The sequence below is a fragment of the Astatotilapia calliptera genome, chromosome 7 (genome assembly GCF_900246225.1).
Source record: "Astatotilapia calliptera chromosome 7, fAstCal1.2, whole genome shotgun sequence".
Taxonomy (NCBI): Eukaryota; Metazoa; Chordata; class Actinopteri; order Cichliformes; family Cichlidae; genus Astatotilapia; species Astatotilapia calliptera.
The window spans coordinates 57,484,777-57,502,677 of NC_039308.1; the positions used below are offsets into that span (position 1 = coordinate 57,484,777).

Here is a 17,901-nt window from a genome sequence, read left to right on the forward strand (position 1 = left end):
ATCAATGTTTATGGTATGTTTGCACATAAACCACTACATTGGACACTGATGTGTCATTCCATACCCTGCCACCCACTGGTCACCCAGTGGGCTGACTAAGTGGATGTGTAAAAGAAAACTCTTTGAAAATTACATGTTTAAAAAATGAAGTTCAAAAATCTTTTTTCATGCCTAAAAATACTTAAGAAAAAACCCTCACTGAGGTTGTCATAACTCATGTATGAAAGGGTTAATTTGGTTGGCCGTTCTCTACCCCCTTTTTTTGCACACTTACATCATATGTAAAATATCTCACCACCGTTGCAACAGTTATTGACTGTTGCATGCACTGTGCATGCAGCTTTGCACATTTGTACATTCAAGGCCATAGTTTAAAACAATATATACACAGTCCTTGTTTATTCCTGCAAAACTGAACATTGTCCTTGGTCAATGTGACAAAATAAATTACATTAGAAAGGTGACATCACCTTTGATATCCAGATTGAAGAGGAGATATCCACAAATGGTACGAGAGGAGATAACACAGGAATAGTATCAAGAGCACAGAGAAAGTCAGAGAATGGGGGGAAAAAATCCATTTTTTGATTTTTGGGTTGATTTCAGACAGTGAAGTCAATACTTGAAATCAGATACCAGATAACAGTTCTTTAGGCTGGAAATTAAATAAGCATCTCAAAAGTTTTGATTACTCACAGACTTGACTGTGACTCATTCTAATGTGCAAATTAATGGAAGTATTAGAGGGAAAAACACACAGAGGAAGTTAATGGGTGTCTTGAGATTGAGTGTAAACTTAACAATCTGAATTTCAAACTGTGTGACTGTATCACTTTTACCCAACATTTTAATGCCAAATTAGTTTGTGCCGTTATCGCAGCGTGTGTGTGCTGACATTGTATCCTGGCAGTTGTTCCACTATCACTGTGGAGCAGCACACTCAGCTATAGAAGATAATATGAAGGAAAAATATGTAATGACTGAGAAATAGATTTTTCTGTTAACTAAAGGCACAAATAACAGTGAAATCCTTTTTCCTTAGGCCATTGTTGCCGTTAATATATGAATCTGCTGAACCTTTGGATGGAGACAACATTCAGAGCTATGGGAAGCTCAGCCGCGGTGATGAGTTGCTTCTGGAAAACCAAGCTCAAATCATTAAATCTCACGCTAAGTGAGCCTCAATTAAATGGGCCGCCGCCACGGCCTCTGGGGCAGCGCTCCGAGTCAAGGATATCAGGAATCTCTTCCCGCACTGATGATGGTTTCCTTGATGGTACCGAGCATAGGCAGCCAACCACAGCCTCTTTGAGTAATTTACTTCAGTTCAAGAAGCTGTCACTCACGGGCCTGATAGTGAGGTTGAAGTGAGGTCGATAAGAGAGTGCCTGCTGTAAAATTTTGACTTCCCCTGCCATCTGCTCTCTTTTTCATCTTCACCGTCATTCTTTCCACCACACCAATCCACTGTGAGTGATCTACAGTAGAGGGGCACGTATGTATAAACAAGTTTACTATTTATAACCAGTGCTCGTGCCCTTCTGATAAAACCACTTGCTATAAATGTTGAAACATGTCTGCAGCTCATTATGCCAGCTCTGCCCACAGGGGCAGTTAGCTCTCGCATGGCACGTAGAGTAAAACCTGTAGAAAAATACTCTCTGCCTCGCAGTTTGAGCACATTCTTACCTCTTAGGTTGCGTATGAAGTCATCAAGGCCCATTTTTCGCTGGGGTTTGATGTTGGGCGAGTACATATCAGTGTTGAGGAGGACGACAGCAAAGGCCAGAATAAATATGGTGTCTGGATTGTGAAACTGCTGCACCACGTCAGGATTACACATACAGTACCTCTGACTGTGGAGGACAAAAAGGAGTTATATTTTTATATTTTTTTCAGTGGAGGTCACACACTTCTCTGTTATGTATTTGAAAGCAGAGAGCATTAAGCATTGCTGACGCAACAATACTGAAATCCTGTTTATTAGTCAGACAGAATCCTGAGGAGTATTATTTCTTTTGACGGGATAGATTGAGGTGAATTTTTTCTAACAGAATGGCATTGCTACGTGTTTGCAAGACACCACAATTTTGTTGTCATAACAAAAACATCACAAAAATGTAATGCCAGATTTTAATACTTGTGTTCACTGCAGTGTGTTAAAAATGTCCTAGCAGCACAGAAATACATGGAAAAACTAAATGAAAAAACAAGATGATAATGATGATGACGTGAAATCACACTCAGATGCCAAGTTATTACATACACATGGATAATATTCATGCAGCATGACGTCAAAGTCCTGTTATGGCTATTTTTAACTTGCATTCATGCAATGTAATACGATGCATGGCTTTTTGATTTGGTGAGCCTATCGTGCACTCGTCAAGTGTAAAATTAACAAACAACATAAGAAATATATGCTCTGTGTTTATATATTTGTGTATGTGGATTTCTTACAAATACGGTGCTGTGCAAAAGTCTTGAGCCACCCCTCATTTCTTCTTTTGGTGCAAAGAAAATGGGAAATATGTGTAGGTGAAATGGGCAAGCACGAATGCAAAAACAGCACATGATTCAAAAACAGGGTTTCTGACAAGCTTGAAGGTCAATATTTAGAATAATCGCCTTTATTCTTCAAAATTGCCGCACTCTCTTTGGCAAGCTTTCTTGTAATTTCTTTAAGTAGTCTTCAAGATTAGTGCTTCATGCTTCTTGAAGGATATTCGAAGCTCTTCTTTAGATTTTGTCTGCCTCTTGTTTTGTTCTCTGTCAAGATGATCCCACACTGCTTTAGTAATGTTGAGAACCACACTCTGGGCAGGCTGTTAATTCATGACTGGTAGTGTTACATGTTGTGTTTTTCTACCCAGGTATGTTTTTATTGCATTGAAATTGGAAACACTGCCAGGCTGAAAAGTACACGTTGTATGTCAGATGCTTTCCAGACAGTATTTTATGGTGGATGAAAATCTAATTGTACTTTTCTATGTTTATAATTTCATCAAGTTTTAGAAGATCCTAAACAAACCATGACAGAGCCTCCACTGTGTTTTACAGATGGCTGTAGACGCTCGCAGTTGTATCTCTCTCCTGACCTCTGTACAATTAACAATAATATGAACCAAATGTCAAATTTGGATTCATCACTCTACAAGGCCTGCAGCCACTGATTTTCAGTCCAGTTCTTGGGTAATTTGCCACACCTCAAACTTTTCTTCCTGTTTTCCTTCCTTAAGAATGGCTTCTTGACAGCCATCCTTCCACTGAGACCATTTCTAATGATGCTCAGTTTTTCCTATTTCCTGGAAAAAAAACTTTCAGATAGTGTTCAGTTGCTGTAGACTGATCAATTGGTTCTTTGATAGGTCACCTGTGATGTGAAGACAGAAAACCGATTCATCCCTTGAGTTTTGTGCTTGAGGTGCATTTTTATGGCTTAATGACTGAAAATGAAAGTGGTCATTTACAAGGACTGAACTGAAAATGAGTGAAAAAGCAGTACTCATATTCAAAGAAAAACTTTGAAAGACCTTCTAAAAACATGGGGAACTATTGACTAGCTCGAGACCACTTTAAAAAAATTTAAAAAGCGGTTGGGTTCCCTGGCAGCAAAATATGAAGAAGGAAAAGGTGGCTTGAGACTTTGGCACAGTTATTTACACACACACTAACACACAAACACACACACACACACACACACACACGCACACACACACACACGCACACACACACACACACACACGCATACAACTGATTGGTGAGTTCATGCTATATAAAAAAAATCAGGACATCTTTAAGAGAGATGCTTGCATACTGATCTAGTTGTAAAGACAGTAGATTCCTGCTGTAATTTGAAGATAGATAATTCTCTTTCTAATCTCACTAATTAACTTTAGCTCAAATGTGAAAGCCGTCACTCCACCATATATGAAAGACAGGACAGCAGAGAAATTTGACAGTGCAATACAGCTAAGAAAATTCTCCCCATTTTGTTTAGGAACCAGAGATGCTGCATTTGGACTTGCTTTGACCCATTGGTGCCCATAGCCTTCACAAACTCTCACTTCCACCCCTCCTTCTTCCACAGCTCTTTCCTTCTCTTTCTTACTGTCACTTACACTTACACAGTGGGCCATTTCAGTGGCGGGAGGCTTTTATCTTTGCAGTCAGGCACGATGCAGACACGGAGAGGGGCTGCTCTGCTCTAGAGGACTATGCACTTGGAAGAGCGTATGCAATCAAGAGGTCACATCTGAGACCGGTGCAACCAGAAAGCCATTTCTCACATTCCAAACCAGAACTGAAGTCAGAGGAGTCAGTGAGTATTAATCACGCTGTACAGTTCAGAAGAAATGCCTTTGTTTGAGAGAGACTAGATCCTGCTCGTCTCAAACTCCTTTGCAGATAGAACAGGCACCCGCACATAGATACAAAACCACAGACTCACAGATGAATCTGTATCAGCAGACTTGCCAACTTCTGCAAAAAATTAATCAAAGACTGAATTCAAGGCAAGCTCTGCTGTATCTGTGAGCGTATGCATGCAAATGGGCATGTGCATGGATGTGAAAGTGCATATGTGTGCATGTTTTCTCAGTGAGTGAGCAAACAGTTGACTAAATCGGTAGTGGTAAGCATGAGCGTGTATTTCTGTTTCATTCACACATTTTCAACCACACATCTCCGTCTTATGTAACCAGTTTATTTAAACACTAGCTCTGATCGCTTATCTTCATATCTGCATATAAAAGTTGCATGCCAGCTGGCACAAATACCACTTTGTATAAAAGAACTGCTTTCGACAAGAGTACAACACGCTTCAAACAGATGACATAACAAGTGTTACATAACAGATATGGTAGTGGATGTCTGGCAGTCCCGATAAAGCCCGCTCATTTCTGACCTAAACTCCCAGCTCCAGAAAGTGTGGTCTCAGATCACTGATGACTTTATAATCTGCACCCAGAGGCTCAGTATGTATGATTGAGTGTTTCTGTGATTAACTGATGACCGCAGTGGGTGTTCTGATTGGCCCTCAAATCAGAATCAGAGAGGGGAAGTGTCATGACTGCTCCCTTTCCTCTCTTCCCTCACCACCTCTTGTTTGGAATAAGAACACTTTTCTTATTAATGGATAGGCCGGGGATTCTGTACTTTTCACATTATCTAAAATCTAGAATCTAAAAAACGTCTCAATCCAAAATAAATAAATAAATAAGTGGTGCTTGCTGTCAGTGTAGCCAAACCCCCCATAAACAGTAGTGTCTTAATCAGTGTCATAGACATGCAGTGTTTCCCTAGATGTGCTAAAGACACTTTGATCAAGCCACATTTTTGCACTGGATCAAATGTTCCTTCACTTACAATCGTGGGCATTAATTCAACAGTGAGTCATCTTATGTTAACTGTACTATTTTTTCTACTTACAATATGATATTCTTCATTGATGTGATGTTAATTTGTATAAATAATTAAAGACAAACAGAAAAGAAGGCGTACGTTTAAATTACAAACTGAAAAACAGAAATCAAAAACGTGATTACTCATCTCATTTCCAGGTTAACTGAATAACACACCCACAAATTACCCTGTAAAAACCGGAACTGACTCAGCTCTGTCCTTGGTTGTGTCTCGTGCAACATGAGGTTAGAAATATTACCCCTCACAGCAGAGCATCCGGTTAGAGCTTTTCTTTGAAAAATGCTGCCTAGAACACTCTTTAAAGGATGCTCTAAATCTCAGGAGTCACTTCTGTATTAAATGAATATTAAAATCTTTTCAATGGGGTCAAGATCATGTGTATATGCTCTGAACCAGAACACTATTTATGGAAAACTCTTCTTCAAAAATGCCCAAACAGTACATACAAGACAGGAATGGTTTCGAAGAAGAAAACCACTGTCGACAACATGGCACAAAAACAGCAAAACTGAGAAAATAACATCAATGAATTCTAGCACATTCTTTGGTTAAAAGAAAAGCAAAATAAATGCATTTGTAGATGATACAGATAGATCCTGCATGCCTGATGTCAATAAGGCAAGAAATACCACAGTGGCTGAAGAGCACCAACAGTAAAACATGGATGTAGGCGTAGGCTGATATGGGAATGCATGAGTGCACAAGCTTGTAGGGGAGATGACATTTACAGATGGCTCTATGAATGCATCTTTATATACCCAAAGACTGAAAGAAAAGACGACTCGCAGTCTTGAAAGGACAGGTCAGAGAAAAAACGATCAGTTTTAAAGGAAGAAGTGAATGCATGGCTATATATATATATATATATATATATATATATATATATATATATATATATATATATATATATATATATATATATATATATATTTCCCTAACTTGAATGTAGGATAACTCATTTGGAATATTTTGCAAAGGATAGCAGCACAGCAAAATCCCTCCAGCAACGAGAGCTGAAAAAAATAACTTGTGAGAAATGGCAGAACAGTTCTCTACAGATTTGGGACAGAATGGTATCCTCCGTGTCCAGGAGGAATGAATCTGTCAGCACAAATGTTATACAACAGGCAGATAGAAAATATATTTTTTTAAAAAAGAAAGAAAGAAAAGAAATCACTAATTGAAGTTGTACTTACTTGTTCTTGCACTGAAAGACATGCTGTATTTCTGGCATGCTTACATTAGCCATGCTAGTAGTATTGTATATCAGCAGTTTTCATGAAACTGCGCTGTTCCAAAAAATAGTAATGTCAAAGTGTCTTACTGTATATTTTACAGTTTTGTACTGTCTTTCTAGAATATCATTAAATTTACATAAGTACACTGTGATTTTACATGTCAAAGGTAAAATAACTGTAAATATAGTAAAACATAATTTACTTGTTTTTTTAAATATATTTTTTTGTACATACAGTGGGGCAAAAAAGTATTTAGTCAGCCACCGATTGTGCAAGTTCCCCCACCTAAAATGATGACAGAGGTCAGTAATTTGCACCAGAGGTACACTTCAACTGTGAGAGACAGAATGTGAAAAAAAAATCCATGAATTCACATGGTAGGATTTGTAAAGAATTTATTGGTAAATCAGGGTGGAAAATAAGTATTTGGTCAATAACAAAAATACAACTCAATACTTTGTAACATAACCTTTGTTGGCAATAACAGAGGTCAAACGTTTACTATAGGTCTTTACCAGGTTTGCACACACAGTAGCTGGTATTTTGGCCCATTCCTCCATGCAGATCTTCTCGAGAGCAGTGATGTTTTGGGGCTGTCGCCGAGCAACACGGACTTTCAACTCCCGCCACAGATTTTCTATGGGGTTGAGGTCTGGAGACTGGCTAGGCCACTCCAGGACTTTCAAATGCTTCTTACGGTGCCACTCCTTTGTTGCCCGGGCGGTGTGTTTTGGATCATTGTCATGTTGGAAGACCCAGCCTCGTTTCATCTTCAAAGTTCTCACTGATGGAAGGAGGTTTTGGCTCAAAATCTCACGATACATGGCCCCATTCATTCTGTCCTTAACACGGATCAGTCGTCCTGTCCCCTTGGCAGAAAAACAGCCCCATAGCATGATGTTTCCACCCCCATGCTTCACAGTAGGTATGGTGTTCTTGGGATGCAACTCAGTATTCTTCTTCCTCCAAACACGACGAGTTGAGTTGATACCAAAAAGTTCTACTTTGGTTTCATCTGACCACATGACATTCTCCCAATCCTCTGCTGTATCATCCATGTGCTCTCTGGCAAACTTCAGACGGGCCTGGACATGCACTGGCTTCAGCAGCGGAACACGTCTGGCACTGCGGGATTTGATTCCCTGCCGTTGTAGTGTGTTACTGATGGTGACCTTTGTTACTTTGGTCCCAGCTCTCTGCAGGTCATTCACCAGGTCCCCCCGTGCGGAGTTTGGAGTCTGACTGTTTGAGGCTGTGGACAGGTGTCTTTTATACAGATGATGAATTCAAACAGGTGCCATTCATACAGGTAACGAGTGGGGGACAGAAAAGCGTCTTACAGAAGACGTTACAGGTCTGTGAGAGCCAGAGATTTTCCTTGTTTGAGGTGACCAAATACTTATTTTCCACCCTGATTTACGAATAAATTCTTTACAAATCCTACCATGTGGATTCATGGATTTTTTTTTTCACATTCAGTCTCTCACAGTTGAAGTGTACTTCTGGTGCAAATTACTGACCTCTGTCATCATTTTAAGTGGGGGAACTTGCACAATCGGTGGCTGACTAAATACTTTTTTGCCCCACTGTATGCATATTTAGATTGTAAAAATACATTCAGAAATGTATCATAATTTCACAAATATTTGTCTGTTATGTGAGAGAATGATCTGTTAAATTCAAATGTAATACTATGGAAAAATTGAAAATTAATGAGAACAATAATAATTAAAGGAGTATTTGAATTATAATTTTGCTGAAAATTTCATGTCATCTAGGATGGATGTTGGGACACATAATAACATGACGCTAAACATCGGCCAATGAATGTGAACTAACAACCACAAGGTCGCGGGTATGGCTGCACTGTAGGAAAAAATCCTAATATAAAAGTATTTTACTGGAAAAGGCAGAATCCCATGTAAAATTAGCGCAACAAACTCTATTTTCATTACTGAAAATAACTGTATTTTCATGAGAAAGTTATTTTCTGTTATTTTACGGTAGTATTTTGGCGCCCCAGCTGCCGGAATATTACTGTTTTTTTAAGATGTTTTTTTTAACAGTGTGGTCCTCACATTTAAATTGTAATGTCGATGATGAGCCTCTGACAAAACTTGTAGTGCAGTCAGGCAGCATTTTAATCTGTCCATTATTTTGGTTTAACTCAAATACCTGCAAAACTAATGACATTCCTACCATCTGTACTTCCATCTGCTGTTTGCCTTGCGTGCTGTTTAGCAATGCAAACTGATATGGTAAACATGGTGATCATTACCTGCTAAACACAATGGTTTTGTGAACATGTTTGAATGCTGACAATAGTATTCAGCTTAAAGCAGCAGGCCTGTGGGCTGTTCAATGTCTTCAGAGGGACAAACCGCCCTTGTCACAGAAGAAGGAGGAAACTGTATTAACAGTCATAAGATTTGTCAGAATGAGGATGCAGAAATTTGTTGGCAGCCTACTAACAAGCTGAACATTTGTTATGGTGTGAACAGGGAAAATGACGTCTTGGTTAATGAGTTCAAAGAGGCCACTGACTCAAGCCGTGTCATGCTGGTGACAGTGTGGGCATTCCTGAGGGAAAGAGCAGTACATCAAGGGAAGGACATTAAATGTATAGAGCAATTCAAGCAATTTCTCTGTAATAGAAAACAATGAAGGGCATTTTTATTGCATTTTTAGTCCTGAGGGGACGCTTTGGATATCTTTAGGACTTATCAAGGACATGGCCAGCCAGGGGACCAAAGTTGCAGCTTTTATTTGTCTGGTTGCTTCTATCTGTTTATTGCCTCAGTTAAAGGTTAAATAGCATGATTTTAAAATAAAACAGTTTCCATCCAGGTATTTGTTAGAAGCAAAGCTAGACAGTTTGCAGGAAAGGTATAAGTGTAGTCTGCAAACTGCAGTAAGTCTAACAAGTTCCACTTGGCATTTCAAGACCTTTATCAGCAGCATACACTAGCGTGACTTCAGGGCTGGATTCAACACAAAATGAGGACAAAACCAACTGAGGCAGATCTTGGTGAGTAACAAACTTCTACATATTCATGTGTGATTTTGAATGGGATGGACACGCAACTACCCAGCATGCACCAGCAGCCTAAAAAGAAAATGATTTGGCCAGGGAAGTGTCATCTGGTGAAAAGAGAGCTGCGAAACAAAGCATCTATTCTTGTCCTGATGGAACACACGCTGATTTTGCTGCAGTGTAAATCCCTATTGTGATTGGCTGATGATCAAACACTGTTGAGTTTATTCAAAGGTTACAGGAAATCAGTGTAACTTATTAATGACACAGAGCTTTGCTGTCATCACAGCCTGTCGCAGTAAGCCAGCAAAAACAGCCGATTCTTCTATGTCTATACAGTGAGCTGATTAGTATGCCATCTTGGACGCATTCTGCTACCCCAAGGCTGCGAGATCAGAAAAAGCTTTTTGCTTCAATTTTATTCCAAAGTGTGTGTTCTTGGTTGTGTGCCATTGTTTTTCTGATTTGTATTGGTGGCCACAAGCAAAAGGCCCATTCCTGTTAAAATCTTCAGAGTGCACTACCCAGCCCTGCTCGGTCACATGATGCACTGTTTTTGTGTTGCACATTGTTAAAAATCAAAGCCAGAGCCCGTTAGTCAGTGAGGTTGGGTTGTGATCAAGCTGACAGTCTCACCTAAAGGCTTCGATGAGTCTCTCCACTTTCTGTGCTTCTCCCTGAACACGGACATGGGCCTGGAACTTTCTCAGGGCTTCGTCAAGCTCCATGCCTGAGAAATCCATCTCGTCCACAACACAGCTATAAAGAGACAGAGAGGGAGGGGGGGAAAGACAAGAAAAAAAGGCAAAATGAAGCTGGGTTTAGTTTCAGTACTTCACTGTAGTGAGAAGGTAACAGAGTGAGTGTGCGAGTGGATCTGAGACAAACTATCTGTACCCAAGTGCTGACGGCAAATCTCGTCATTACAGTCATAGTTCCATTACAGAACCACTGACCTGAATGATGCACATAGAGACAACATGCTTGCACGTGCACACACATATACCCACGTGCTGTGCAAATATCAGTGGAGAAGAAAGAGTCCGAAAATAGTGGGAAAAGAGGGATGAGATGGCAAAAAATGAAAAGAAAAGAGGGAATGGGAAAGAGAGAGGTAACATGAAAGGCTGAGGACAGACTGCGGTAATGGGAGTAGTACGTACAAGATTGCGCATGTACATTTAGGTGCATGGGTGTATTTGTGTCCATACAAGTGTGTCTCTTTGAAAGAAAGTGAGGGTGTGTGCTTAAGTGTGTGTTCAGTGCAGTGACCTATTTCTACAGTCTGTACAACAACATCAGCAGAAAACCTCGCTACGCTGGTTCTCAGTCTGCAGCCTACACTGGGAGGATGCAAAAAGGGGTGAGTGTCAAAGCATTAAGAAAAAGCATGTTTTCATGGATGTCTTCCATTTCCGCAAACTGGTGCCACATGTCAAGTGAGTTTTGCGCGTATGCTCATTTATAAGGTAATTGCTTTCGAAAACCAGCTCAGTTTGAGATAGCTTTTAAAATAACTGAAGTTTGAAAGTCCAAATTTAACAGATGTTTTACTTTATTTACCTCAGTTTCTTAGCCATATAAAGCAACAGTACCATCGGACTTTGTACTATGATGTATGATTGAAACTCTACTAAAGGACCTAAATGAGAATATTAGTGAGATTAGGTTTTCCTGAAAAAGAAAAAGTCTTTAAAGAGGTCCATATGGATGCAAAGTATGTATAGAAATGACTTTTCCTGTGAGAATACTGGCAAGGAGAAGAGAGATAAGCACACATGTGCAGGAGCTTTGATCATCATTAAATTGTTATCATTTGCAGACATTTCTCAAATAAGGTATCACAGTGATTTTCTGCAATATCAACAAGCAGCCAGTTTGTCCTTGAAACCTTTGTAGAGGCAGAAAAAAAAGAAACCACAAAGAACTCAGTGCCTAAAAAAGCCTCTATACAGCCTGATTCTTTCAGGTCTCCTCAAAATAGGGGCACCCTCACAAATAGCGGGGTCAGCTCCTCAGCTACATGTGAATGAGTTTGTTTTTTTCCAAGGTCAGGAAGGAATTCTAATCTTAAAGCCCGATTCAATGAGAAGTGAAACGACTGAAAATGTGAGCATTTACAGTTTTGCAGCAACGAAGCAATCTAAATCTGGTGAAGAGAACCGTGTAATAAGGTTTAAATTTTCAAAATGAATACTGTGTTAAGATTATTAACTCAAATTGAGAAAATTAAATAGGCAAATAGCAAAAAAAACTTTTTCACTTTATAATGAGTAAATGCTAAATAGACTGGTACTAAACACTCAAAGCTCTACGAGCCTCAATCACCCAGACATACAAGCACTTTTTTCTATACCTAAGCACCTCGTCTAACATTCATGGACATGTTCATACTCCCATGGATCCTTCAGGAGCAGCTTGGGGTTCAGTATCTTGCCCAAGGGTACTTCAATAGGCAGACAGCAGTAGCTGAGCTACTGACCCTACAGTTGGTAGATGACCCACTGTACCTCTTAACTCACATCCGCTCCTAAACAATGTAGCTGTAAATGTTAATAAGATCTATTGCTGTCAGTCCAGATGCTGGACTGCAGCGCAGTTTCTGTTTCACTGATCTAAGGTGCTTGACATAAGATAAGAAAAAAGTGTCAAAGTGAGTGAGAGAATATTTTATGATCGGAAACTCAAAAAGTGAGGTGCACTTAAACCAGTTTTATAAATGTCATTGGTTCATTACTATGGGGATTACCTTTGTCAAATCTGACAAAATAACCCCCAAAATGTCATCATGTTCATACAAGTTTGTGCACTGACGCTATAAATTTGTAAGAAGCCTATATTTCTAACTGGAAGTACAACGTTTGAATGATCAGAATATAAGAAAAGGGGTGCCTTATTATCACCATAAAGTCAGTTATATCTTTTCCTAATCAAATAAACCTAAATGATGACTGATGACAGAGAAATGACATGAACTCACTCAAGGACATCTCTGTTGAACTGCAGTTTGCTGTTACCCAGAAACTCCCCAATCATCTGCCGACTTAGGCCCTTCCTCTGCAGCAGAAAGTGAGCCACTCCGATGGCCGTGTCTGGGACGAAACCACGCGTAATCAGGAAGTGGATGCCTCTCTCTGGATTCCTGTCCGCACATAACAAATAGAGAAAAGCACATAGCGTTAGAGGGAATGGTGCGTGTAAGAAGTTTTGTGCATTCAAGCAGAGAGGTGTGTTGAGCTGAGCGCGAAACAAAATCTCTTACACTATATTTAAGAGAAAGGGTGCCTAATGTGTGTGTGTGTGTGTGTGTGTGTGTGTGTCAGAGGAGGCACTAGGAAAAAGAGGGAAAAGAGAGGCGCATCCGTGCGCAAAAGCTGTTAGCTGTGGACTTTAGAAAGAGACCAAGTGTTACTGATGCATATGGGTTAATTTACATTAATTTGTATTAGCTAATAATAAGTGCAGTCCAACCGTGGACACTATTTATAGGAACTCTGTGGCTCTCGCATTGTTCATGACCTCCTTGACTGCCTCTAATGTTCCACCGCATTTATTCTCTTTGCATCTGTCTCTCTCTCTCATTCCCATCCCTGCCTTCCTCTTGATGTCTTTTTTTTGCCATGGACATCAGATCATCAGAAGATAACACTGAACAGGCAGCTCCTCCCAACAATCACAAACGCTAATGAGCAGCTGCCTAAAGCGGTTTTGCATGGCTGTTGGAGATGTGTTGGAGACACAAACAGCAGTAAGAGTACTTTGAACCCTGAGCCAGAGGGTGCAGAAATATTTATTATATATTTTCTGAGAGAGTGCTCGGTGTGTGTGTGTGTGTGTGTGTGTGTGTGTGTGTGTGTGTGTGTGTGTGTGTGTGTGTGTGTGGTGGTCTACTCACACATTGAAGAGGTTGAGTCCTATACGATAGAGGCGTTTGCGGTGTGTGTCAGTAGACAGGGTGGGTGAGCGGCAAGAGGCTGGATCCTGGCAGCGGTCCCTCGGCAGAGAGACGACCAGAGCCTGCAGGGCCTCGGGGCTCGGCCCCCCGGAGATCTGCTGGGGATGAGTGTAGTGGTACTGCTGGTACTGGGTATAAATCTGGGCAGGCTGTTGGTTAGTCTGGGCTGAGGTGGAGATGGAAGTGGAAGTAGAGGTAGAAGTGGAGGAGGATCCCAGTCTGTCTGTGCTGTTCTCCCCTTCGATTCCTCCTCCCCCTGCAGTTGGCACTGCTGAACCCCTCCTGGATCCTAGATCAACCATTTCCAGCTCTTCACTAGGCGGAGGTGCAGGAAACTCTGGCTCCTCCACTGACTGGTTGTCTCCTCCCCCAGCCATTCCACTCACAGAAGTCTTCCTGCTACCTGGTTGTCCCCCACCTGCATTGCCCAAAGAGGTGGTGGTGGTTGTGGTGGTGGCAGAGGAGATGGTATAGGAGCTATTGCTGTCAATATGAACTGTAACATCCCTGAACGCCATGAGCAGCGAGCTGGCACTACGTGGCAGACAAGCACTCTCAGCAGCTGCACGAAGCGCCCCGGGGTCCATTAGCAGTCCCTTGCCCTCTCCACCCTCAGACAAGCTCCAGCCACGAAGGGCCTCATCAATTGACTGCGCCAAGGAGTGCAGCTGAAAGTATGATCACAAAAAAATATAAAAATTCACATCACAACTCGTGATTTAATCAGGTCAAGGGCCATGATTCATGTATGTAAAAGCTTATGATAGTCGCAGGGTTGCTCATTAGTGGCTTTTAGTAAGACTAGTGGAACTAAATGAACAATGACAGCAGCTGGACTACTGAGTGGGCCACTGGCATTAAGATGAAACTCATTTCTATCAAGTCACTAGAGCCAGTCAGTTTAGTTTAGCTAAGTAAGATAAAGTGTAGATGCAAGGACACTGAGGGTCAGCTCTGTTCTTGGATAAGTAGTGCAAGATTTAAAGAGAATTTAAAGATAAGTTCAGTCAGGGTAAGAGAATATTGTCACGGAGATCAGTAGATTTATGATGGGACAGACTGATACTGACAGCGTGCCTCACGAATATGGTAAAATCTTATTTAACATGACTACACGCTCGTAGGGCTCCTTGGCTTTAATGAAGTCATAATGCCATGCAGACATTTGCTGATTTGCATTAAAACACAAAGTAAGTCAGAGAATAATAAGAATGTCATCAGTTTTGCAGATGTTTCATCATAAACCTCAGTATCAGACACATTCACATCTTGACCTGAGGACATCAAAGAATGATCAAAGTTATAAAAGATCCCGAGGAGATTATGAATGTCTACACCAAATTTTCTGCCAATACATTTACTAGAAAATGACACAAAAGTCAAGACGTTGTTAAAAATGTATCTTCTGAATGATGAGGACATGGTGTATCTATCGAATTTAATAGTAATATGCTCTGTACCTGTCAAAATATTTGACTAGAGGGTTAAAGAAGTCACTGGGATTCACAGTCATGGAAAGGTCAATGTCTAAAATGTACCAAAAATTGTTATAATTCATTCAGTGGTTTTCCAGATATTTCTATCTGGAGTTTATAAAAAGTTTATAAAACATTTATAAAATCATACAGTTTTGCATTCCTACAACACAAGATTAAAACAAAAAACAAAAACCTCACTTGTTCAGAGAAGCAGTCTTCCAGTTGTGTGAGTGAGGGTCCTGGGGTTTGAGGTGTGGGTGGTGCTGGGCCTGGTCCAGGTCCTGGGCCTGAGCCTGGGGCAGGAGTTGGGGGAGGTGCCGGGGCTGACGCAGGAGACGATGGGGGCAGAGACGTGGAGCGGCAAGGGGGTGGAGGGGGGGTTTTAGAGCGTAAAGGTATCTGTCCTCCTCCAGGATGCAGAGTGTAGCTGTGTCTCTGAGCTGCGTTCCGGTTTCTGCCCGAAGGGCTGGGATGCCGTAGAGAGATCCGACGAGGAAGCTTACTTTCTGACAATGAGTTGCGGATCTTCTGGAAGTTTTTGCTGAGCTGGTACTGACGGAAGGCTGTCTGGATACGACGGGCTGCCCGCCTTGCTATGAGATGGCCTCCATACTTCTGCTCCAACTCTTCTATCTGGGAAAAGGGAGAGAGCGAGTATATTAAATTTGTTGACAGGACTCTGAGACTTTAAGACATTTCAGGAATAGTACTGCAAAGCACACAAAATCTAATGAAAGATACTTATTCATCCAGCAGTAAGCAAACATGTTACAATTTTGCGCCAATGCCTGCAAAAGATCAAAAGAGCTGACTTGAATCATGAAATTCCCACTCACACCCTTCTTAAGCCTTGATTATACTTTCCACTAGTCCATGAGTCTGCTAGCGCCCGCTTGGGTCTTACTTATCAGTCCACTCTTTTTAAAACTGGTGGGTGTTTGTGTTATTAGAACCAAAGTAAACATCATCTATCATCATTCAGCTGCTAATACTGGCTGAAGGGGCATGAAAAAGAGGATGGATGGGCTGTGACAAAGGTGCTGTTGAGAAAATGAATAGAAAAGTAAACACCCGCACAAGCTTATTTCTGTTCCATTTGTTGGCAGAGCAGCTCAGCTTAAAATCTCACTGTCCTCCACAATTTTTTGCTCTCTTACATTTTCGGCGAGAGGGAATCGAAGGAGAAGTGGGAGGCAGGGGGAGAAGAGACAAAAAGGGAGGGAAAAAGGAGGACAGCCACTCATTTGTGTGTGTTTCTGTGTGTGCGTGGATTTGATCATACCAAAAGTACACACAGACACGCTCATATAAGTGAATCCATGCAACAGCGCTAGCAGTAACAGCGGACCCTTCAGCAGTTTCCTATGAGGAATAAAGACATCTCCAGCCGCCAGAAGCAGTTATTAGCTGTTACCATGACAACTTAGCATCGTTCATGCTCCTGTCTCTGTGGCAGTGGTATCCTGGGTGCTCTTTTTTCATGTGAACATAGACAGAAATAGATCTGAATGGGAATCTGTTTTTATTTTTTTGTCACCCAACTCTGTGTCAAGTGAGCAACCTTCACATGCACACCTTCTCGTGCAAAGACAGGTAGAACAACCAGCTCTGCCTCAGCACCCAAAATATGCTCATGAGCCCACATACACCTGCTAAAAGACATACCTGTTTGTTTTTATTCTCCAGGGTGCTCTCGTACTCACTGGGTCCCTCCCTTTTGGTACCCTCTGTTTCCTGTCTGTCCCCAGAGGAGGTGCCATCCTCCAGGCTCAGCATCTGTCCACTGACACAGAAATAAGAGCGGAAAGATATCAGTCCTTCTGACGGAGTAAAACTCTGATGTCAGTGGCTGGTCATCAAGTATGTGAAATGTGAAGAGACTTATAAGGGGAGCAGCACGCAGACAGTGATGTGTAGCTGTGGCGGCCCAGGGTGAGGTTGACTGGCTTTATGTGCCCAGTCCTATTTGGTCAGATTTGTGGCTCGAGTGCAAGTTGCAAGTGTGCAACTCTGAATATGTAACAGTGTAAAACTATGTAAAAATTATAATCTCCACCTCTTATTTGCTGTTTCAAACATAAAACTCAGCTTTTTCTTATTGTGTTCTGCAGAAAAGAAACAGCACATCAGCTGTTTGTCAATGTGATGAAAAAAAAATGTTTTTAAAAATCATAATTTCTTGGACCCAAAAATGACTCATTAAATGAACAATCCACAAGCAATATTCATTTCTATCACAATAATACAACATAGAGAAAATGCACAAGTCCTCACACTATGACAAACAGTGAAAGCATTTTATTTTTCCATTAATAGCCAAAATAACCTAAATTACTATTCAGTTAATATTGATTCATTTCCCTTTAGTGTGCTGATCCAGTTGTTCCCAACCCTTTTTGCTTGTGAGCCGGTAATGTGAATCAATATCTTCTTGTGATCCATCATCGCAGGATGCATGTCTATAAACTGTGAGCAGTCAAAGACTGATTCTTTATTCTCTGACTCTCTCTTAAGGAGGTAAGAATCAGCTGTAATAGAAGTGAACGTTTTCCTATATTCCTCAGTGGTGACTAGCTCACACTTGACCAGTAACTGGTTTTATCAATAGATTGTTCCTCCTATTCAATCGGTAAATTAAAATGTTATATATAAAGCATAAATGATCACCTCTTTGCGGTTAGCTCGCACTGTAGTGTTATATAAATGGAAGATTGTTTAGTTTAGTTTAGACATGCAGCCACTCTCATATTTGCCCTCCTTATAAGTCTTCTT

The 17,901-nt window shown here is 40.9% G+C and overlaps 1 protein-coding gene across 2 annotated transcripts in view; it reads right to left on the minus strand.

Annotated features, from left to right (window-relative positions):
* The window catches only part of iqsec3b (IQ motif and Sec7 domain ArfGEF 3b), a 35,935-nt gene that overhangs the window by 8,123 nt on the left and 9,911 nt on the right, over nt 1-17,901 (minus strand). For both annotated transcript variants that reach the window (XM_026176042.1, XM_026176043.1), the window contains exons 3-8: nt 16,795-16,912; nt 15,328-15,762; nt 13,592-14,319; nt 12,677-12,838; nt 10,333-10,455; nt 1,690-1,856 (exon numbers count right to left, since the gene is read on the minus strand). In XM_026176042.1, the coding sequence (XP_026031827.1) occupies nt 1,690-1,856; nt 10,333-10,455; nt 12,677-12,838; nt 13,592-14,319; nt 15,328-15,762; nt 16,795-16,912 (1,733 nt within the window). The remainder of the gene's footprint in view (nt 1-1,689; nt 1,857-10,332; nt 10,456-12,676; nt 12,839-13,591; nt 14,320-15,327; nt 15,763-16,794; nt 16,913-17,901) is intronic.